This window comes from Hyla sarda, chromosome 2 (genome assembly GCF_029499605.1).
Source record: "Hyla sarda isolate aHylSar1 chromosome 2, aHylSar1.hap1, whole genome shotgun sequence".
Taxonomy (NCBI): domain Eukaryota; kingdom Metazoa; phylum Chordata; class Amphibia; order Anura; family Hylidae; genus Hyla; species Hyla sarda.
The window spans coordinates 425,660,169-425,684,863 of NC_079190.1; the positions used below are offsets into that span (position 1 = coordinate 425,660,169).

At 42.7% G+C, this 24,695-nt stretch overlaps 1 protein-coding gene across 1 annotated transcript; it reads left to right on the forward strand.

Moving 5' to 3' along the window:
- The first annotated feature begins 218 nt into the window (after positions 1-218).
- Positions 219-23,575, forward strand: TMIGD1 (transmembrane and immunoglobulin domain containing 1). Its single transcript, XM_056560827.1, has 6 exons — positions 219-377; positions 2,488-2,557; positions 4,446-4,724; positions 6,006-6,284; positions 16,185-16,285; positions 22,868-23,575. The coding sequence occupies exons 1-6, from the start codon at positions 300-302 to the stop codon at positions 22,901-22,903; spliced, it is 843 nt and encodes a 280-aa protein (XP_056416802.1). The 5' UTR covers positions 219-299; the 3' UTR covers positions 22,904-23,575.
- The last annotated feature ends 1,120 nt before the right edge of the window (positions 23,576-24,695 follow it).

Below are 24,695 nucleotides of genomic sequence, written 5' to 3' on the forward strand. Positions count from 1 at the left end.
TCAGCTGTATTATCTGAAAAAATAGGGAATCAATTTCCCAGTTCCACAAACTTTTACAGATTTACAGGGGTGAATGGCACAGAAATTGTTCTAGATTCCAGAAATCTTTCTCAGTGACTCAAGAACCTCACCCAAAGCCATTAAATAGAATAGCAACAAATTTGTCCTTACTCAACAATGCAAAAGCTTTTTTCTTGAAAGTGGTTTTATATTTACTCAGAGTCCATAAAACAGTGTAGACCTTGACCTGTAACTTCTCAGGCATTGACCCTGACGTCAATAAACAATTTAAAGAGAACATGAACAGGCTCAAGAATACAAACATTTCCACTTCACAGACACAGCTCAACGGAAGCTCTCTGGGATCATCACCAAAAGTAAGATATTTGTAGACATATAACACTCTGGGTTCATTGCTATATTATTGTAAACTAGGTAATTTTTCTACTGAAATAGAAAAACTGTGGTTTTATTCTGCACTTTCTGAAGTTCTTTTGAGTTTTGACAAAAAACTCCCAACGGCCAATATCAGGTCTAATGGAAACTCTTGATCATAGCAGATGGATTGGGTTATAAGTTGTGTTTATCATGTTTACAATTTAAAAATGTCAGCGATTGAAAAGCATTAATTTCACAAATAGATCATTTCCAGCCCATGAAAATGTTTTTGAAAATTTTTAAGAATTGTCGTAAAGAAAAAAAAATGTCATTTAAACAATTGTATGAATTGTTATGCATCTGCGTTAGCCAACATGTATTTTTTAGTGTTGTACGATTTTATGGTTTACCACTAACTAAATAAATATTTTGATTCCATAAGTTTTACATTGGTCAACAGAACCAGTCATACTTGGTACTACAAATGTAATAATCATTAATGATTGTAACACTTATGTCTATGACCAGGTTTAGCTTGTGCGGCTTTAGATAGAGCAGCTACCTACAGGGCTTGGACATCTATTTTTCCAAGCAATGACACCAGATCTGACTCCTTCATACATAGTTAATTTATAATAATTAGAAATAACCAATTCACTGTGATAGAATTGTAACCTCACAATGCCATCACCATCTTAGCTATAGTATGGACCATAACATTATTAATAAATTAATAAATTAATAAATAATAATGTTTAATATTTTTCTTTTGAAGCTGAGGCTAAGGCTTATTTACTATATTAGTCAAAATAATTAACCTCTAAGTGACAATGGCTTAATCTATCGAATATTTCTCTTAATTTTGTACATGCTACTGACACCATAAATTTGTTTTGCTTGTTTATGGTTTTAGCCACTTCTTATTGTACATTTTGAAATGTTTGCAGGCGTTTTGTGGAAATACCTGTCTATTACTTCAAACTCTAACCAGACAGGGTCACCGAAATCTTTGCTATTCATGGAACTTTCAGTAGCAGCCATGTTTATGATTGTTCTTCTCCCCATATCTTATCAGAATATCAAGACTGTGTAGAAAGATTATCAAATAGTGATACGTTCCGGTTTCTTTTCTACATAAATACAGTAGCAAGGGAAATGTCGCTATATAGTTTATTTTATAAATAGTCTTTGTTATATAGCATATAAAATGTTATTCTTCTTTTCTATACCCCAATCAGCCATCCATCACTTGCTGACTACGTTCAGCTATTAAAGTTCATGGTGCCGTGCTTCTTTATGCAGACATACATCAGCAGTCAGTTATGAGATTTTGTTGTGGACAGCACTCGGGTATTGCCAGCACTCTCATAGACAATGCATGGAGTGCACGCCAACCCACCTCTTCATGCAGCAGGAAGAGTCAGTGCCACGTTCTGAAGATCACGGGGGGGCAAAATGTGATGTGGACACAGTCTTAAAGGATTTGTTGCTAACATTTGGTGCTCGATGCCACAACAAGATCTCACTTTCAGAGATGTTTTTAAGCGAATGCCTCAGAGCAGTCTTAGGGGCATGAGGAGAACCTGCACAATGTTACAATTTAGGTTTAAATGTATTGCGGATCAGGTGCCACCTTTTAGAGGTAGCAGCCATATGAGTCAGGTAATCTCTCTTTAAAGAAAGAGTTACCCACCTGTAGACAGCTCATTTTTGGGATAGTTGCCGCTTCTCATTAATCCATACATTGACTTTAAGGGATACTACCAACAAAAGGTGGAACCATAGAGCAAGCTATTTCTTTTCTAGTAAACAGCTACTTTGCATATCCATTTTATGGGGTTATTCAGAATTAGAAAAACACAAGTTTCCACAAGTCATTTGGCACTGTCCTCAAGCAGAATGCTAACTCTCAGGTTACATTGTATTCGGACCCAGTAGCTTCAAGTTCTGCCTGTATATAAAAAAATAACTAATGGAATGAAGCCATTAATATTTTCTTTCTCTCCCAAACATATGATACATATTTCTATACAGATATCTCTTACACACAATGACAATAATTCAAAGCAGCACATATAGAAGTATTAAATTCTCTTTTGTCCCTACCAGCTCCGAGTAAGAATGAAGAATCCTCTAGTCTTATTAGCTGTACTTTTGCCTCTCTTTCCTGAAAGTACAGGTGAGTGATGTCTGAAGAAATCTTGTCTAAATACAACATAATGGGGGAGATTTATCAAAGGATTTAGACAGTCTTTTTCCTGTCTAAATTTGTTGCACAGAAAGTCGCAGTCTAAATATGTGCGACTTTTCTGCGACTTTTGCTTTAGAGGATTTTTAGAACATGATGCATTCTAGTCTATTTTAGACGGAAAAATGCATTGGTGCTGAATTTATCAAAAGCGACTTTTCAGCGACATAGTCTAAAGCATAGATAACGAAGTCCGTGTGAAGAATTTATCAAGAGCCGTGCGACTTTTGATAAATTAGGCGCACAATAGACCAACCTAACCTTCTGAAGTTTGGTCTATATTGATGCGGGACATAGACAACTTTGATAAATATCCCCCAATGAGAATATACAGTAGATTTATAAAGTGTAATGTCAAATCTAATCTCTGTGATCCACGTTTATCTCGCTTAACAACTCCGATAAACACCGCACTGCTGAGCCAGTTTACCTGGAGGAGCCACCCTAGTAAATGTGTAATCTGAGTTTTTATGGTAAAAATGTTGTTATCTCTAAGACATCGTTTTGACTATTAGAACTATTTAGACCTCAAGCTGAAAATATTAAAGGGAATTTCCACTGTTATGTAGCTGTCAATTTTCTTAAAGGGGTACTCCACCCCTGGCATCTCATCCCCTATCCAAAGGATAGGGGATAAGATGTTAGATCGCCGCGGTCCCGCTGCTGGGGACCCCGGGGATCGCCGCTGCGGCACCCCACCATCATTACTGCACAGAGCGCTTGTATTGACTCCCATAGACTTGTATTGACGGGGGCGGGCCGTGACGTCACGAGGGGCTCCGGCCCCTGTATTGCCCGTCATTACGCGCAGAGCGATCTCGCTCTGCGCAGTAATGATAGTGGGGTGCTGCAGCAGCAATCCCCGGGGTCCCCAGCAGCGGGACCCCGGCGATCTGACATCTTATCCCCTATCCTTTGGATAGGGGATAAGATGTCTAGGGGCGGAGTACCCCTTTAAGTTTCAAACAATGGCAACAAAATCTGTAATGCTGCCTTTTCATTTGTAATGTTAGCATATTCAGTTTATAGCCTGACATACTCTTGGCTGTAATAAGACTAGATCAAGAAAAATCACCTGTGATCTAATTTACTTTCTATCTCAAACTATGAATCCACAATGCCATGGCCAGTGCATACATAACAGAGAAGGATCTCTATAGCAAGGATCAGAATGGCCTTCTATTATAGTGCCTGATATTGACATCCAGAACAGTAGGGCTTGATGATGACTTTCATTGCAATGCTTACGTTTATGTGATAAATTCCTGGTTTGCTAACAATGCAGGTCCTACAGGTCCCTGATACCCAATAGCAAAGGAGGTTAGGCCAACCATGGCTTGTCATACACTGTCCAAGGGCGCCATAGGTGCAGCTTATTTTACCTTAATGGTATGAATGCCCTTAGACATGCCCCTGATATAGAAATTGTCAGGTAAAACCAATCTTTCCTTTTGGATGAAAAGTCTAAATCATCCTTTTGATGGCAAAAAGTTTGACATGGTAAAATGTATTTGCAATAGACAAAAGGTTGCTTCCAATAATGACACATTGACAACTTGGGATCCGACCATGAAAATATCAAAATGTATTTATGGTGATCAATATGTTCATTAGTTTTATAGTCAAATATATCTGTTTAGATCCATTCCCTTTTTTGGCAAAATGGAAGCCCAGAAGGTGAATGTAAAACATTTCTCCATCACATGGATGTAACTGGCCATCATAAAAGCAGTACTATTTGCAAACGGGAATGGCCTTGATCATTTCTGTATAATACAGTATCACAGTATTTTAATGATACTATGTTTGTTCTTTGCAGCCATACAACTCTTAATGAACAATGCATCTTATGACAATCGGTTTACCGCCCCCCTTAATGATTCGACAGTCCTGCGCTGTGAAGTTGTAAACAACACTAATGATGAGACCCTGATCTGGTACCGTGGGACCCAGCAAGTGGACATTCAATCTGAAAACAGCGTGAACATCAGTAATGTGTGTATCCCAGCGCTGACAATTGAAGACAATGGAGTGAGCTTTACCTGTCTATTGAAGCGTGACACCACCATTAAGCGGTCTGTGGAGCTGAGTGTTCTTTGTAAGTCTCCATAATTATTCTGGTCTAGTAGATTCCAAAACAATGAAGAATTGTAAGATCTTCTATATTCTGAAGTGTATCATTAATCTTTAAAATATATTTGCAGATTATATAGCTTCTTATGAATGGGCCCTAAAATGTGTGCATTTGTATGGCTGAGATAGTCAGATTAGACTCCAAGACATATTAGGAACTACTATGTTAGTCTCCTTACCTGCCCCCTGCTGCCATCATGGGGTCTTCTTCTCTGGTCTGCCGTTGAGCAGACCAGAGAGGTAGATCACAGATAACACTGATCAGTGCTATACATATGTATAGCTCTGATCAGTATCTGCAATCTAAAGATAGCAATATATAGTCCCTTGTAAGGACTATGAAAGTGTAAAAAATAAAAAAAAGTTTTAATAAAAGTAAATAAGCCCTCCCCAATAAAAAAATTAATTCATCTCTTTTCCTATAAAAAAAAAAAGTAAAAAGTAAAAATTATTGACAGAGAAAAAAATGTTGGTCGGGAGCTCTACATTAAACAAAACCTAAACCAAGGATGCTGTGATACACATTATCCTATGTGTCAAAAACATACAAGAAAAACCAAAAAATTGTAACAGTCCTGGTAAAAAAAAATTGTTTTTTCTTAAAAGTAAAAATAAATCAACATACTTACTATTGCCGCGTGCATAAATGTCCAATCTATTAAAATATTATGTGAATGATGCTGTACAGTGAAGGACACAAACATAAAAAAAAATTTCATCAAAAAATCATATATAAGAAGGGAAAAAAAGTTATAGGGGTCAGAAGAGAACAATTTTAAATATACTGATTTTGTTCAATAGTTTGACTTCTTATTAAAGTAGTACAACAATAGAAAAACTATAGAAATTTTGTAATGTTTAAATCCCACTGAGCTACAGAATAAAGAGTACCTATCATTTTAACCATTAATGGCACTGTGTAAAAACAATCCCCCCCCCCCCCCCCAAAAAAAATAAAAAATAAAAGTTAAACTTTTTTTTTTAAGTTGGAAAATGGAAATTTTCTTGTGTCCTCAAGGTCCAAATGGGCTGTGTCCTTAAGGGGTTAAGTAATTGGATAATTGTACAATAAAAAAATTGTACAATTAAAAAAAATTTGGTTATGCCCTTCAACCACATTTTCCTAAGAAAAACTAGCCATGGAAGTTCCCTCAGCAGCAGACATACTTTCCTTTGAGATACTTCGCTGTAGTTTGCTGTACCTTCATTGGTTCTTAGACATGTAATTTATGTTTTTTTTTAATAGTTTCTCCTGTGCTATCTGGAGATACATACATCACTGTGGAAGAGGGTCAAACCATCCACATCACCTGTGGGTTCAAAGCCAACCCAGCAGCCGCAATGTTTTGGAGACAAAATGGCAGCATGTTTACATTACCTTCCCGCTACACGCAGGACATGGCCAGTGACACTCTGAAGCTCACGATTGAAAAAGCGGTTAAGACAGATTCTGCCAATTATACATGTGTAGCTTTATTACCCAATGGAGACGAGACCATAAGAGTGTTTGAGCTCATTGTTGGAGGTAAGATTGCCTAGATTCAGGTTCTCATATAAAAGGGGAAATTTATTAATGCTGTATAACATTTTTCTCATGTACACTAGTCGCATTTTGCGCAAATATTTGCAACTTTTTTCTTTTAACACCACCTGTAACTGTTCCAACAAAGGGTAGTACTGTGCAGGAGGTAATGTGTTTTACAAGGCATGGTGAATTTGACATAACTTGCCTAGATATTTATGTGAAATATGGTTGTGAGATCTACTTTAGTTGATAGTTGTAGATTAAGAAGTTTGGCACAGACTGTGAGGGATGCGCCAAATTTATTAAGAGGCTTGAGCCTCTTAATACATCCAGTGCATCCAACATAAGCCTTCTTGTTCTTAAAGTGGTACTCCGCCCCTAGACATTTTATAAGATGTCTGATCACGGGGGTCCCGCCGCTGGAGCCCCCCACAATCTCTATGCTGCACCTGGCATTCGTTTAGAGCATTGGGTTCAGCGCCGGAGGCTCGTGAAGTCACGGCCTCGCCCCCTCAATGCAAGTCTATGGGAGGGGGCGTGGTGGCCATGACTTGCATTGAGGGGGCATGGCCATAATATCACGAGCCTCCGCCCCGCAGTGCTCTATGCACCGGATGACTGGGGTGCCACAGCCGAGATCGCGGGGGACCCCTATTTTTATTCTCAGCCAAATACCAACCAAACAGTAACAGCCTGACGTTACCAGGGTGGGCGAGGACCATTGTTACTGGCCTTCCCCAGCCTAAATAACGCCAGCCTGTTACCGCCTAGGCCCAGGAGCGCCATTTTTGACGCTCCGGGCCTGTTGGTACCGGCTCTTCCCGGCACCCCTGTGGCGTTGGGTACCGGGGTATTAATTGGGGGTTAGCGCTAGCTGTTTTTGTGGCTAACGCTAAGCCCAGCTTAGTAATAGACTGCGTCTATAAGACAGCTTCCACAACTAAGCCTGTCAAGTAAAGTAAGGAAAAAACACAACAGGTTTAAAAAAAAATTCTTACAAAAAACACTCCCCCACAAGCCCTCGTTAACCATTTTATTAAAATCAAACAAAGAAAAACGCTGGTCATCGAAGAAGTCCACCGAATCCGAAGGAGTCCACAGGATACACGGATCTGAAATGAGAATAAAAAAATAATAAAAATGGGTTATTACATTTATTATCACCTGCTCGCACATCTCCCGCCCCGCACGACTACAACTCCCAGCATGCCCTTACAGTAAGGACATGCTGGGAGTTGTAGTTGTGTGGTGCAGGAGATGTGTGGGCAAGTGACAAGCTTGTCCCCTACCCCCAGCTGCAGGACTACAACTCCCAGCATGCCCTTACAGTAAGGACATGCTGGGAGTTGTAGTCCTACAGCTGGGGGCAGGGGACAAGCTTGTCATTCGCCTTCACTGCACAACTACAACTCCGAGCATGTCCTTACCGTAAGGGCATGCTGGGAGTTGTAGTCCTGCAAAGGGAGCTCGGGCACGCACACACAGAGAGTCACACACACACAGTCACACACAGACAGTCACACACACAAACACTCACAGAGTCACACACAGTCACACACACACAGAGACACACAGACAGAGATAGAGACAGACACACACACTCACCCATCCAGCGCAACGATCCTTCTCTCCGGGCGCCCTGCGAGTGACGTCACTGACGGAGGGACGTGGGAGCGGAGGCCAGCGCAACCGAAGACGTGGGAGCGGAGGCCGGGCACAGTGCAGGTGAAGGCCGGGGGGGGGGAGGGGGTTACGGCGGTTGGGCACAGCGCAGGTGAAGGCCGGGGGGGTTACGGCGGACGGGCACATTGCAGGTGAAGGCCGGGGGGGTTACGGCGGACGGGCACAGCGCAGGTGAAGGCCAGGTGGGGGTTACGGGCGGGCACAGCGCAGGTGAAGGCCGGGGGGGTTACGGTCGGGCACAGCGCAGGTGAAGGCCGGTGGGGGGAGGGGGGGGTGTATGCTGACGAACCCTAATATATATTAACCTAATATATCCCCTAATCATGTCACTGTTCCGGTCGGGTCCTGTGATTGGCTGCTGGTCCTGGCCAATCACAGGACCCAGCGGGAAATGTGAAATGACAGCAGGGGATTTAGGAGTCTGCGGCGCCGGTATATGTAATGAGCCCGGGCTGACATTACAATGCAGCCGCCCGGGCTCCTCATACGGCCTCCCCGCTACCCTCACGGGGACACTGATATCCCCCCCTTGTCTCTCGCCCGCGCCGCTCAGCTCCCGCTGTTACAGGACTACAACTCCCAACTTCTTGCTCGCATAGATGATTGTCGCATGAAAAGTCATGTGTCGCAGTAGCGACTTTTTTGCAACAAATTTACACAGAAAAACTCGGGTAAAAGGGTTGATGAATGCCCCTCATTGTGATCTGCAGCTCTGAGAAGCGAAGAGTCAGTGGCCGCAGACGGGATGCCATGATACCAGAGCCAGGCGAGGAAATAAATCAGCTGTACAATAATAGAAAAGTATGTAATCATGGGTATCATTTTAATTGTATTGACCCACAAAATAAAGAAAATAGATCTATTTTACTGTAAAGTGTACAGCATTAAAAAAAAGAAACCTTTCAATATTTGCTAAAATGCAGTTTTCTTATCAATTTCTGGTTGCGCCATACATTTGCGCCGCCCCCTCAATGCAAGCCTATGGGAGGGGGCGTGACAGAGAGGGGGCGTCCCCGTGATACCAGCGGCGGGACCCCCGCGATCAGGCATCTTATCCCCTATCCTTTACATAGGGGATAAGATGTCTTAGCACTGGAGTACCCCTTTAATAGAAATCAATTATTTTCACTAGAAAATTAGAAACATGGAACACGGTATAATACTATATAGTGGACAGTATGTGACAGACTGTTCCACAGCTTTCTTCTGTCTTATTTATGGTAAATGCTTGTGTCTGTTTTATGATGTGAACTGTAAAACACTGCAATGTTCTCATTCTATGGTGGAATGTGGAATCTGTTCGGCTCTCAGCTTTACTGACAATCTCTCACCTAGTTGTTCATTACTGTTTCTAAGCTTGTTGATGGTTAACTCCGACATACGGCTGCCTGGGCTACCATCGTTTAACTACTTTGGAATAAATATTGAGTTAGGCTTAAAGGGGTACTCCGGTGGAAAACCTTTTTTTTTTTTTTTTTTTTTCTTTAAAAAAAACTGGTGCCAGAAAGTTAAACTGATTTTTAAATGATTTCTATTAAAAAATCTTAACCTTCCAGTACTTATTAGCTGCTGAATACTACAGAGGGAATTCTTTTCTTTTTGGAACACAGAGCTCTCTGCTGACATCATGACCACAGTGCTCTCTGCTGACATCTCTGTCCATTTTAGGAACTGTCCAGAGCAGCATATGTTTTCTATGGGGATTTTCTCCTACACTGGACAGTTCTTAAAATGGACAGAGGTGTCAACAGAGAGCACTGTGGCCATGATGTCAGCAGAGAGCTCTGTGTTCCAAAAAAAAGAAAAGAATTTCCTCTGTAGTAAGTACTGGAAGGTTAAGATTTTTGAATAGAAGTAATTTACAAATCTGTTTAACTTTCTGGCATCAGTTGATTAAAAAAAAAGTTTTCCACCGGAGAACCCCTTTAATGGCAGGTACCATGGACTTTAACCCCTTAGGGATGCAGTGATTTTTAATTTTTCCATTTTAATTATTTCCTCTTCAGTTTTTAAAAGCTCTAAGGGTCCATTCATACGGCAGAATTTCCGCCTCAAATTAAAGACCATAGAATTCTATGGGTTTCCGCACTCCCATTCACACTTCTGAATTTCCGCTTGCGGAATTACATATTCAGAAGTGTGAATGGGAGTGCAGAATCCCATAGACGTCAATGGGCTTTAATTTGAGGCAGAATTCCGCAAGCGAAAATTCTGCCGTGTGAATACACCCTAAGGCTGGGTCCACATTGCGGAATCTCCGGGCAGAATTTCTGCTGGAGATTAAACCGGCGGCACTAGGACCGTGCAGACTGCATTGCCGTCCCTAGACGGCAATGCATTTCTGAGCAGATCTCCCAAAAGATCCACCCAGAAATGCATTGCCGTCTATGGGGGCAGCAATGCAGTCCGCTTGGTCCTAGCGGCGCTGGCTCGATCTCTGCCAGAAATTCTGCCTGGAGATTCTGCAGTGTGAACCCAGCCTAAGTCTTTCAATTTTCCACCTACAGGGCCATATGAGGGCTTGTTTTATGCTGGACCAATTGTCCTTTGTAACAACATTGCAAATTTTTACCATAAAATCTATTAGGAAAGCAAAACAATGTTTTCATGGGTTGAAAAAAAAAGGCATTTAACCTTTTTTTTGGGGGGGGGGGGAGGGGAGGAGAGGTAGTTCATTTTTTACACAGCAGTGCACCATGATCTGTTTAAAGTTTTGTTTTGATGGGACTTTTTTTGATAGATTCTTATTTGTGTTTATCTATTGTATTTTTTTGGTGTAAAAAATCAGCACCTTTAGACTGGTATTTTTAATGTTTATACCTTTTTATTAACTTTATATTTTAATAATTTGGGACTAGAACATGCAGTCTTTCTACTGCAAACACTGTTCATGCTATGCTATTGCATAGCATTTATCAGTGTCATCATCTCTCCGTCCTATACAGGCTGCAGAGGCTGCCTGTATTTTCAGAGCTTCGATCCAACAGCAGAAAGACAGATGAGGACCCTCTGACCATCTTCTTAACTGTTTAGGACCCTGCAATTTCACAGCGAAGTTCCCAATCGGCCACCCCAACCAACCGGCAACGCTTTTTTACCAAGTTTACATCCCGCCATTCATCTAAAGGGTTAATGCTAGACATCAGCATCATCACCATTGTTCAGCATTAACGTTCAGTCCAGCTTTGAAGAGAGCTCACCTTCTAAGCTCACTTCAAAGTCCTGTTGCCGGCACAGGGTGTAAATGTACACCCTGCATCAATAAAGGAAACCAATCATCAGATTTTACACTATATAATGCTTGGTAAAGAGTTATATAGGGAAAAATCTTTATCCTCACCATCCCCGGGGACGCTCCTGCCTGCGGGGATGGTGAAGATATGAACTTATAAACTAGTCCCAGCCATGCCCGTAAGTAGTCCCCTGGGCGGGGAACTCCTCTCACCTGTATCTTCGGCTGGCAGCCCCCTTGGCTTGATTGACGGATCGTGTCATAGCTCTGCTCCGTCTGTTCAGTGAGCAGAGTGATGACACGGCCCATCAATCAACCCGAGGGGGCGTCGCTGCTGGCCGAAGAAACGGGACTAGATGAGAGGAGCTCCCCACCGAGGGGACTACTTACGGGCGCGGCAGGAACTAGTTTATAAGTTCATATCTTCACCATCCCCGCAGGCAGGAGCGTCCCCAGGGATGGTGAGGATGAAGATTTTACCCTATATAACTCTTTTCCAAGCGTTATATGGGGTAAAATCTAATGATTGGTTCTCTTTAAGGCGTTAAAATATACCAGTGACTAAAGTGTTACTGCCATTAAATGTAAAATCTAAAAAATGCTCAAGCTGGTGTAGTAATTAGCCCTAAAACAATTATGTACATCAATAGGCATAATTTATAAGTATATTACCTTATTTTCTTCTCTTTGGGGGTGCTCATTGTCCATGCAGTTTTGCTGGTGGCCGGGAGTGTTCCTTGTTTGGTTGGGGGGGTTCCTTTACAGGCATAAGAAATGTGCTCCTTGCTCTGCGTTTTGTGCTCCGTTTTTTTGATGAAAAACGGATTGCTCAAATCCTGACTAAACTGTATCACAATGTGTGTACAAATTTCAACCTGTATACAGTTAAAAAACGGATGCAACCGGACATCATTTCTCAAACTGTATACAGTTTTTAAGAAAAAAACCTATACGTTTTTAACTTTTCACTCCATTTTAAATAAACTTTCACTTGTTTGATTGAAATTCCAAGAAAAAAAACTGTGCAAATTAAAAAGAAGTATGGTGCAAACCGGATGGAACCGTATGCACACACGGTTCTGTATGGTTCCCATTGACTCCCATGTTTAAAAAAAAAAACGTATACGGTTTAATACGGTTTTTCACCCGGACCAAAAAACGTGGTAGTCTATGGTTTTGGGTAAGAGAAAAAAAGCGGACAAAACCGTATAAGACGCAAAACGGACTAAACCGGATGATGCGTTTGACATACGGTTTTCTATACAGTTCCGTATGGTTTTTAACTTGAAACGGTATACGGAACTGTATAGCAAAAATGTGGTGTGCATGCATCCTAAGCTTTGACTGGAAATTGACTGGAAATTGAGTTTTTCACTTCTTAAGTGAAATGGTTCTAAACACATTTTTTATGTTAGGTTGCAATCTATTCCAAGACAAGATTCAGGCTGTGTTTTATATTCATTGTTTCACTGTTTCCTTTTTACTATGTTTTAGTTTTTTTATGCTGTTTGCTTAGAAGTTTGCACTATTGCAACTGGCAGAAAATTTCATATACACTGCTCAAAAAATAAAAGGAACACTTAAACAACACAATGTAACTCCAAGTCAATCACACTTCTGTGAAATCACACTGTCCACTGATTGACAATCAATTTCACATGCTGTTGTGCAAATAGAACAGACAACAGGTGGAAATTATAGGCAATTAGCAAGACAACCCCAATAAAGGAGTGGTTCTGCAGGTGGTGACCGCAGACCACTTCTCAGTTCCTATGCTTCCTGGCTGATATTTTGGTCACTTTTGAATGCTGGCGGTGCTTTCACTCTAGTGGTAGCATGAGACGGAGTCTACCACCCACACAAGTGGCTCAGGTAGTGCAGCTCATCCAGGATGGCACATCAATGCGAGCTGTGGCAAGAAGGTTTGCTGTGTCTGTCAGTATAGTGTCCAGAGCATGGAGGTGCTACCAGGAGACAGGCCAGTACATCAGGAGACGTGGAGGAGGCCGTAGGAGGGCAACAACCCAGCAGCAGGACCGCTACCTCTGCCTTTGTGCAAGGAGGAGCACTGCCAGAGCCCTGCAAAATGACCTCCAGCAGGCGACAAATGCGCATGCGTCCACTCAAACGGTCAGAAACAGACTCCATGAGGGAGGTATAAGGGCCTCACGTCCACAGATGGGGGTTGTGCTTACAGCCCAACACAGTGCAGGATGTTTGGCATTTGCCAGAAAACACCAACCTGTGCTCTTCACAGATGAAAGCAGGCTCACACTGAGCACATGTGACACACTTGACAGAGTCTGGAGACGCCATGGAGAACGTCCTGCTGTCTGCAACATTCTCCAGCATGACCGGGTTGGCAGTGGGTCAAATGTGGGGTGGCATTTCTTTGGGGGGCCGCATAGCCCTCCATGTGCTTGCCAGAGGTAGCCTGGCCGCCATTAGGTACCGAGATGAGATCCTCAGACCCCTTGTGAGACCATATGCTGGTGTGGGTAGCTCTGGGATCCTCCTAATGCAAGACAATGCATGTGGCTGGATTGTGCCAGCAGTTCCTGCAAGAGGAAGACATTGATGCTATGGACTGGCCCACCTGTTCCCCAGACCTGAATCCAATTGAGCACATCTGGGACATCATGTCTCGCTCCATCCACCAACGCCACGTTGCACCACAGACTGTCCAGGAGTTGGCGGATGCTTTAGTCCAGGTCTGGGAGGGCATCCCTCAGGAGACCATCCACCACCTGATCAGGAGGATGCCCAGGTGTTGTAGGGAGGTCATACGGGCACGTGGAGGCCACACACACACTACTGAGCCTCATTTTGACTTGTTTTAAGGACATTACATAAACGTTGGATCAGCCTGTAGTGTGGTTTTCCATTTTGATTTTGAGTGTGACTACATATCCAGACCTCCATGGGTTATCTTAGTGTTCCCATTTATCTTTTGAGCAGTGTAGCTTGCAAATTAATGGGAAATGGATTGTGCTGTATAGAATACAGCAGAATTAGTTTTTAGCTTCCATTGATATGAAAATTTTTATTATTTTTAATCATTGTTCACTAGTGTTGCTCGCGAATATTCACAATGCGAATTTTATTCACAAATTCTTTTTTTTTTTTTTTTCACAGTACACATCACAGTGATCACCCCTCTCTACTTCCAGCTTGTGTGTGTAAAGAAGGCTCTAATACTACTGTGCGAGACTGGCGTACAAATTTTCGCATATGCAAATTTTCGCTTATGCTAATTTTTGTATGTGCCAATTTTCGCATACGAATATGCGAATTTAGCGAATATATTACGAATATTCATCCATATATTCGCGAAATATCGCGAATTAGAATATGGCCTATGCCGCTCACACAAACACAGTGTGAACCAAGCCTAATATATGAATTCTAATATACAGAAGATGACCATAGGACAGAACTCTCGTTTATGGGATTTTCTGCTGTCTTAAAATAGCTGAATAATATGCTTGCATAACTAGTACTTACTCATAACATTGCACCTCTTTTCAAGATTTTCATGCACAGCAGGGCCTGGTCACCCCCAAGTAGATTGGTAATATAACTGGGTGTATGTGCCCTAAATTTGTCCTTGTATGACATTTATTACTGCCAACAAATTAAGCCGCAGTTCACAAGTTTAAAGGGTACAAATAGGAATAAATTTTTTTTGACAATTTGTAATTTATTTGCAACTAGCTGAGTACCCGGTGTTGCCCGGTTTTTCCTTCCTATTCCTTGCTGGGGAGGAAAATCAACAAAGGAGGAAGCTTTTGATAGGTATTATTGAAATATCTCCAGCCGTACGGAAGTTATGTGGGAACATACATTTCCCATAGATTTGCATGGGACTTTAAACAAAAACCCTGACCCTCACAAATGGGGTAATTAAGTGTTCAATTATCTATCCTCTATTTTGAGTGGACATATAAGTAACATGTGAACAAGTATTATCGAAATATCTCCAGCCGTTTGGAAGTTATGCAGTAACATATATTTCCCATTGACTTGTATAGGACTTTAAACAAAAACCCTGACCCTGGCAAATGGGGGTGGGTAAGGGTTAAATCACCTATCCAATGTTGTTGACATATATGTAACATGTGTGCCAAGTTTCATGTTAATATCTTCAGCTGTTTTGAAGTGATGCTGCAACATACACACATACATACATACACACACACAATGGCCCTAATTTACTATTGCAAACCCGACATGTTTTGTTGGGTTGTGCGCCAGATTCTGTCGCATTGCGCCAGAAATTCTGTCTGCGCCAGATTTTGCACCAGAATTGAAAAAACCCAACTACCTCTCCATTTTGCTAAGAAAACACAAAAAAGGGGTGTGACCGCTGGGGAAAGGGGGCGTGTTCTCTGAAAAGGGGCGTGTTCCTGACATTTTCACAAAAACCCAACATATTTACTAAGGTTTCCACATAAAATGTGGTGGATTTGAGCTGAGGAAAACCCGACAGATCAGAGCATGTGTAAAAAAAAAAAGCAAAATGTAGGGAAAGTGGAAAATGTAGGGAAACCTTAGTAAATACCGTGGAAAATAAATTGTAGGGAATTAAAACCCACAAAGAAACCTACACAACATTCTTAGTAAATAAGGACCATTGTGTTTTATATATATGGATATATAATATGCACTGATTATTCAAACAAGAGGAGTGAAGGCCCGGCCTGCGAGAGTTTACAGCCATCCTTCTATTTAGTTGTAGTTGGGGGTTTTCTGGGTAAACATTTTCCATATTGATTCAAATCTACCATTAATGATGATTTTCCTTGGATGGATCTTGATTTGTGTGAATTACACAATCCATCCATTTTAGGGGTGTACCAGCAGTGGTGTTGGGATGCGTTGTACTGGTAAGTATGGGGTTAGTCAGTTTGGTTACTAGTTGGTTAATTTGCCAGTTTCATCCAAATATAATGCTACAGTATATACATGGGATGTCTCCTTAACAGATCGGAAGCCCACCCTTCCTGTGGAGGCAATTGCAGCAGCAGTGGTGGTTGGAGCCCTCATAATAGCCTTTGGATTGTTTGCACGGAGAGACAGTATCATGGTAAGTTAGGAAATACCTTGAAAAACATATGATTATAATAAGCAATGATGAGTATAAAGCATATGTATGTGTATGTTTTTTTTTTTTTTCTCTACCTCCTAGGTGTTATGTGACGTATTAGTGTTTAGTGTTACATGATCTCAGGTGTGAATGGGGAGCAGGTGTCTTAAATTTGGTGTTATCGCTCTCACACTCTCTAATACTGGTCACTGGAAGCTTAACATGGCACCTCATGTAAAATAACCTTTTAAGCATCTGAAGAAAAAAAAAAAAAGAATTGCTCTACATAAAGATGGCCTAGGCTATAAGAAGATTGCCAAGACCCTGAAATTGAGATGCACTTTTATCTGTGTCAGGAACTGTACAGAGTAGGAGCAAGTCCCCATAGCAAACATTCCTGTCCCTGACAGTTCCTGACACAGACAAAGATGGCAGCAGAGAGCACTGTTATTAGACTGGAAAGAACTACACAACTTGCTCTGGGACATACAGCAGCTGATAAGTACTGGAAGGATTAAGATTTTAAACTCCTTAAGGACACATGACATATTGGAACGTTATGTGTCCGCTCCCGATCTATAACGCGGGGCCACGGCATGTCGGGGTCGGGCCTGGCCTCTAACAACGGCCGGGACCTGTGGCTAACAGCGCGTGGCATTGATCGCGGTGCCGCGTGCTATTAACCCTTTACACGTGGCGTTCAAAGTTGAACGCCGCGTCTAAAGTGAAAGTATGCCGGTTAGCTCAGTGGGCTGTTCGAGATAGCCGCGGCGAAATCGCGGCATCCCGAACAGCTTACAGGACAGCAGGAGGGTCCCTACCTGCCACCTCGCTGTCCGATCGCCGAATGACTGCTCGGTGCCTGAGATCCAGGCATAAGCAGTCAAGCGGCAGAATCATCGATCACTGGTTTCCTATGAGAAACCACTGATCAATGTAATAGATCAGTGTGTGCAGTGTTATAGGTCCCTATGGGAGCTATAACACTGCAAAAAAAAGTGAAAAAAAAAGTGTTAATAAAGATCATTTCACCCCTTCCCTATTAAAAGTTTGATCACCCCCCTTTTCCCATTAAAAAAAAAAAACAGTGTAAATAAAAATGAACATATATGGTATCGCCGCGTGCGGAAATGTCCGAATTATAAAAATATATCATTAATTAAACCGCTCGGTCAATGGCGTACGCGCAAAAAAATTCCAAAGTACAAAATAGTGAAATTTTGGCCACTTTTTATATCATGAAAAAATGAATAAAAAGCGATCAATAAGTCCTATCAATACAAAAATGGTACCGCTAAAAACTTCAGATCACGGCGCAAAAAATTAGCCCTCATACCGCCTCATATGCGCAAAAAAATAGTTATAGGGGTCAGAAGATGACAATTTTAAACATATTAATTTTCCTGCATGTAGTTATGATTTTTTCCAGAAGTCCGACAAAATCAAACCTATATAAGTAGGGTATCATTTTAATCGTATGGACCTACAGAATAAAGATAAGGTGTCAATTTTACCGAAAAATGTACTACGTAGAAACGGAAGCCCCCAAAAGTTACAAAACAGCGTGTTTTTTTTCAATTTTGTCTCACAATGATTTTTTTTCCGTTTTGCCGTAGATTTTTGGGCAAAATGGCTGACGTAATTACAAAGCAAAATTGGTGGCGCAAAAAATAAGCCATCATATGGATCAGTCCTTAAGGGGTTAAATAGACATAATTTACATATGTGTGTAACTTTCTGGCACCAGTTTTTTTTGTTGTTTTTTTAACCCCTTAAGGACATGCGGCGCAGCATTCCTGGATCACTGCATCTCCGGACATCTATCAGCAGCCATCCCGGCATATCGCCCAGGGGGGGGTCCTGAGACCCCCCATGTCGGCAATAGCGGCAAATCGTGCGTCAATTCAGACCTGCAATTTTCCGCTATTCCGGGTCAATTGGGTCTCTGGTGACCTGAAAAAAAAAAGGGTGAATGGGGCTGTCCGAGACAGCCCTATTCACCCGTACCCAGCAGGAGTGAGGTGGCATGGGTGCCGCCTCACGATCACGTGACTGATCGGTCGGAACGACCGATCAATCACCGACCTGCTGGGCGGTGATCGGGACGGCGATCGGAGCGGAGATCGGCGTCGGCCTCCTACCTTGACCTGGTCCGGCAGGGGTCCCCTCAGGATCGGTGGGGGCGACAGGAGCAGCAGGATCGGTCCCTGTGGCAGGATACAGCAGCGGCAGGATACAGTAGGAGGTGAGTCCTGTTCACCTCCTACTGTTGCTTAACAACAACTCACAGCATGCAAAGCCCAAGGGCATGCTGGGAGTTGTGGTTTTGAAACAGCTGGCGTTCCAACTACAACTTCCAGCATGCCCTTTGGTAGTCTGTGCATGCTGGGGATTGTAGTTTTGCAACAGCTGGAGGCACATTTTTACAATGAAAAAGTGTGCATTCACTGTTGCATAACTACAACTCCCAGCATGCACAGACAACCAAAGGGCATGCTGGGAGTTGTAGCAGTGTGCCTCCAGCTGTTGCAAAACTACAACGCTCAGCATGCCCTTTGGCTGTCAATGCATGCTGATTGTTGCAGTTTTGCAACAGCTGGAGACATATTGGTTGTGAAGCCGAGTTTGTTACCTAACCCAGTGTTTCGCAACCAGTGTGCCTCCAGCTGTTGCAAAAATACAACTCCTAGCATGCACTGAGAGACTGTACATACTGGGAGTTGTAGTTTTGCAACAGCTGGAGGCACACTGGTTGCGAAACACTGAGTTAAGTAACAAACGCTCACTGTTTCGCAACCAATGATTGCATAACTACAACCAGCTGTTGCATAACTACAACTCCCAGCATGTATGGTCTGTCAGTGCATGCTGGGAGTTGTAGTTTTGCCACATGAAGGAGTCCTAAATCTCAGACTTCAGCCGGAACACAGACAAACTCAGCACTGCTCCCTGCCAGTGAGTTTGTCTGTGTCCCGGCTGCAGTCTGAGATTTAGGACTCCTTCAGGAGTCAGAAATCTATAAAAAAGGACTGGTAGGGAGACCCCTAGTGGTCATTTTTTCAAAGTGGAAAATTAAATAGAAAGAAGCATATTTTTTAATAACATGCTATTGGAAAGTTATTCTTCATACATTAAACTATAATATATCAAAATTTTTTTGATGAAAGGTACCCTTTAAGTGAAAGATATTTATCAACAGGCTGAAAGCAGTTGATAAATAAGTCGCACATAAGCAAAAAAATTGTAATACATAAGGAATAGGAATACATAGGAATTTTGTTTTCCCCGAAAATAGTACCTACCCCGAAAATAGGCCCTAGCCGGATTATCGGGGTGGGCTGCAATATAAGCCCTACCCCGATAATAAGACCTAGACCAGTGGTCTCCAACCTGTGGACCTCCAGGTTTGCAACATCTGGAGGTCCGCAGGTTGAAGACCACTGACCTAGACAATGCCCGGGCTGCAAATATTAAAAAGCAAACTTTAACTTACCTTTGTCCTCCGTTGCCCCGTTGCTAAGGAACCAGCCTCACTGTCCTCCGCTGCTCTCGCTGCGGTCCTGGTGTTGGGACGTCACAGAGCCTTCAGCCTATCACCGGCCGCAGCGATGTCCCACCTCGGCCGATGATAGGCTGAGCCCACTGTGATGTAAGCCGGCCGGCTTCTTACATGACAGTTGGCTCAGCCTATCATCGGCCGAGGCGGGACATCGCTGCGGCCGGTGATAGGCTGAAGGCTCTGAGACATCCCAACACCAGGACCGCAGCGAGAACAGCGGAGGACAGTGAGGCTGGTTCCTTAGCAACGGGGCAACGGAGGACAAAGGTAAGTTAAAGATTGCTTTTTAATATTTGCAGCCTGGGCACAGGAATAGATACAGCGCAGTGGCTGATAATTATTTGGCAGGGGGGGGGGGGGAGAGAAGCTGCGCTTGCGGGTGACAAATGATCAGTACCCTGATGTGGGGATTATGGGGTGCAGCACTGGGCTGATAAACCGGCGGGGGTGGGGGGGGGGGTTAGGGACGTTGGGGGGCATTTACACACAGCTCGCGCATATCACATGATGATAATGGGGGGGGGGGGGGGGGTAAATACTGTGGAACCGCCATCTTGTTCAATGTGTATACCGTACCATAAATAAATAAGCCCTACCCTGAAAATTTGCCCTAGTTTGTTTTTTGGGGCTAAAATTTATATAAGACCCGGTCCTATTTTCGGAGAAACACGGTAAGCAAACATTGATAAATGTCCCCCATGGATTCCTGCAAGTCCCAATTAGATAAATGAGAAACTTCTGCGACACATCCGCCTTGTAATATGTCAGAATATGGTTGTTGTGCTCAACTCCTATGATCCTTTTAATTTACTAAAATTGATTACTCTGTACATATGTACTTTAAATGATTAATTTTAGCAACACATATAATCACTATCGGCTCTCATGAGAACAGCCATCCGGTATCCAAGTGCACAGTGTTTGCCCTACTTACGGGTGAACTTATTCCCTTGGCTCTGTTTCCTTGTACCCGCAGCTTGCTGTGTCTTGCAGGGAATGTTCTAAGAAAACTTCTCTCCTACATCCTTGTGTAAACTGAAAGCTTCAAGTCTGTTGTGACTCAGGATCATGACCGTATGTTCAACTCTCCTCTGGGATCGTTATTGATCATCACAGCTGCCTGTATGAGTTATGTGGCACCCACCAGCAGCTAAGTGGATCAGCTCACATAGTACTGTATGTAGTGCCAGTTGGCAGCCAAAACTATTTTTTTAATTAGAGCAGATGAATGCCAGAAATTTTTTATTTTTTTTATTTGGGATACATTCCAAGAAATAATTTTTGTCCCTGAAATTTTACCCTGCCATTTGGTCCTGAAATGTATAAGAAAGGCAGGTACAACAGATACAGTAAAAGTCCATTCATTCTCCCGCTGTTTACTGTGGGTATCACAGGTCTTTTATATGTCCTCTTCTTTATGGGATCTTGGATCTGGTTTGTACAGGAGACTAAGGTACAGCTGTGTACCCACTGTATAGTATGGAGTCATATAGTGCAGCTCTAAAGTAGAAAAGTAATAGCAGGAGTATAGAAATATAGAGATCAGGGGTATGTATCATCATTGGGTTAACATGAGCGTACTGGAAATGCTGTCTCTTATGGTTTAATATATCAAATTCCTGTAGCCTCTAAAACAGGTTGGTCCAAGAGATGACACACAGAGCTGTATAGTCCAATATTACCAGTATGGCCTACCAATGAAAAACAAAAATGGTGCCAAGTGACAGAAATAGGACGAGGTGTAAGCAGTTCTTGTGGGCACTACTTAGCTGAGCGTTTCTTAAGTTTGCCTGAAATATATACTGCACTGCTCTTGACATCTGTATTCTTGACATTTGTGCGCCTTACTGCCACTTCAACTCTTCCAATGTTAAAGGGATTATCCCATGAGTTATTCCTAATCCATAGGATACGGGATATACAGCTGATCAGTGGGGATCTGACTGTTGGGGCTTCCACTGATCAGGAGAAAGACAGTTGTCCCCCCCCCAAATGATTGTAGTAGAAGAATGTAGTGCACATTACCAGCACTGAACGCAGCTATGTTTGAAGTCCCTTAGAGACACAATTTAACAGTAACCGAACATGTGCTCCCCCGCTACATTCACTTGGGGGACGACTTCCCTCCATTCTCATGATTAATGTGGGTCCCAATGTTTAGGTCCCCAAACAGGTAGTTATCCCCTATCCTGTTTCCCCGCAGAGCACATAGAAACAAGAGGACTTTCTGCTTGCCTCTTTCTCTTTTAGGGCCCAATTCACACTATAGAGAATTCCACCCTACAGCACACTTGCGTTGAATTCTGCTTCTGATTCTTCTGGTGGGATTAGGTTCCACGTAGGACATTTCTGCATGTAGTTTACTCTGTACACACATAGTCGCAGATATTCCAAGTCAATGGGTGTTTGATTAAAGTACGAAACCCCTTCAAATTGTGCAGATTCCAACTGTTTCCGTAATGTGAACTTTATTAGAAGCAGCAGCATAACTGTGTGCCTGTGTCTCTTCTCACTCTTTTTGCAGCTGCTTTCTTCAGCTTCTATTGATAACAGCTGTAACCTGATCTCTCAGTAAACCTAAGAATCCCTGTCTTCCGTGACTTGTGTATGAATTTTATCAGTGAACTGAGAAGATTGAGTGATCCGTATTGGAGGAGGAAAAATGTAAACTGTAAAGAGGCGCGCGCGTCCGTGCGTGCGTGCGTGTGTGCGTGTGTGTTACTAATTATGTGTTTGTAAACACTTATGGGGGATTTATCAAGAGTAGTGTAGAGGAGCAGTTTGCCATAGCAATCAGATTTTACTTTTAAAATAGTCTTTGAAAAATTAAATCTGATTGGTTGCTATGGGCAACTGCTCCACTGTTTCTTGTCATGTATTTTGATAAATCTCCCCTATAATCTACTAGCCATTTGGTGGTTTATTATATACCATCAACCACCATGTTGTGTAAATCATGTAATTGGAAATGTTAAGAAATTTCGCAACTAGAACAACGCATAACACCTTGTTTCTATTTGCAGTGCAAGAAGAAAGATCAACTTGACACAGCTATGTAGGTAAACATTCTGAGACTGCGGAGACGTATTCTAACGTACAGCCTCAGACTGCTGGACTTTCATAGAGAGAAGCCACTGATTTCCATAAGGACTCCATGTCTACTTTCATTAATGCAACTTCTTCCTCATAAGAAACTTTATTCCAGTTACATCTGTTTTGCACTTACCCTTTAAACTAGACCAGATGAAGGACATTGTAACCTTGCCACTGATTTACTGGAATTGTTTTACAATCCTCCCTTTGGGGTTGAGGCACAATGGGCATTGAACTTACCATTCGGTACATTGCCATTAAACTAATTCACAGCATGACTCATTGAGAACATTGCAAAACTGTCAATTGGTGATGTCACATTGTGAACGGCAGCATAAGTAATTGTTCCAGATTAATTCCATAAAATACTTAAAGGCCATCTGCGGCCGAAAACAACTTATCCCCTGATCGTGGGGGGTCCGAATGCTGGGACCCCCACGCGATCTCCTGCACGGGGCCACGGCTCTGCCTGGCTCTCCCGTGCAGGAGGCATGTCGGCCGCAGCATGACGTTGCGGCCAACATGCCTCCTCCATGTAGTTCTATGAGAGAGACGAAGAGACACGAAAGCTGCCTCCCCGCCTCTCCCATAGAACTGTATGGGGAGGGGGTATACCTTCGACCTCTCTAATGCGGGGGCCTCATTCAGGAGATCGCGGGGGGGGGGGGGGAATGAGTGTTAGAATGCTGCAGCTGTCTTTTTAATTATTTTCATAATCCCAGCCACCACAACCAGGTCAGATTATTAGGGCCCCATTTTAGAGATAGGTGCAGACCCCCGAGCTGTCCTACAAATATGCCATAAATGTCTGAGATGGAAATACCCCTTTAAATGTTTGGGGAGGTTGCATTTGCAGAAGTCTAATGTTATAATTATGGTCTAATGGTCAAATGGATATAATAAACAGTTGATAATTATATATCTATCCAGTATAAACATTAAAATTCAAATCCAGGTGATGGATCATTTAAGACTCAGGTAAAATTATATGGTATGGGTGCCCACTGTAACCACTTCTACATTCTTTAAGAGAACCTGGCCCACTTGTTACTGTAGCACACCCACTTAATAAATATTCTTTTGCCTTCCCCTAAGAATTGTAGGCCCTCCGCGCTTGGAGATCGGACATGCACATACAGTGAAAACTCCAGCACTGCCGGCCTGAGTGAAGCAGCTTTACAGCGGCGGCCATCTTTGCAGAGGTTAAGAGGCAGGGGTTAATTTGTCTTCTGAAACTACTTTTTCGCGTTATCATATATTCATTTTTCCAAAAGCCTTCAGATTATGAGAGATGCTGCCTATACCTGGCTGTCATTGTGAAGTCAACATGCTCGCTGCTTCCGGGTGTACCCTGCAAGTGGCGCATGCGTAGTGATGCTCCAAGCTGGCAGCAGTGGAGATCTTACTGAGCAAATGCGAGATCTCTTAGCACAGAGGGTCTATGTTCTTATGAGTGTGTTTCCAGCTGTTGCAAAAACTTCAACTCCCAGCATGTCTGGACAGCCAAAGACTGGTATTACAACTTGGCTCTGTTCATTTCAATGCGCTGTCCCATAGATGGCTATGCATTCCCCGAAGACTCCGCACAAAGAATGAACATGTTCATTCTTTCCGCAAGCGGAAATTTAGAAGTGTGAATGGGAGTGCGGAATCCCATCGAAGTTTATGGGCCTTAATTTGAGGTGGAATTCTGCAAGCGTGTGAATAGACTAACACTATCCTCAGTAACTAGTCTGCTCATTCAGAAACTACAGTGCT

Bases quoted from the DNA above. Each gene is read 5' to 3' on its own strand.
- TMIGD1 (XM_056560827.1), top strand. From the start codon at position 300: ATGAACAGGCTCAAGAATACAAACATTTCCACTTCACAGACACAGCTC. The intron at 2,558-4,445 runs GTGAGTGATGTC...TGTTCTTTGCAG, and splicing joins TCTCTTTCCTGAAAGTACAG to CCATACAACTCTTAATGAAC. The intron at 4,725-6,005 runs GTAAGTCTCCAT...TTTTTTTAATAG, and splicing joins TGTGGAGCTGAGTGTTCTTT to TTTCTCCTGTGCTATCTGGA.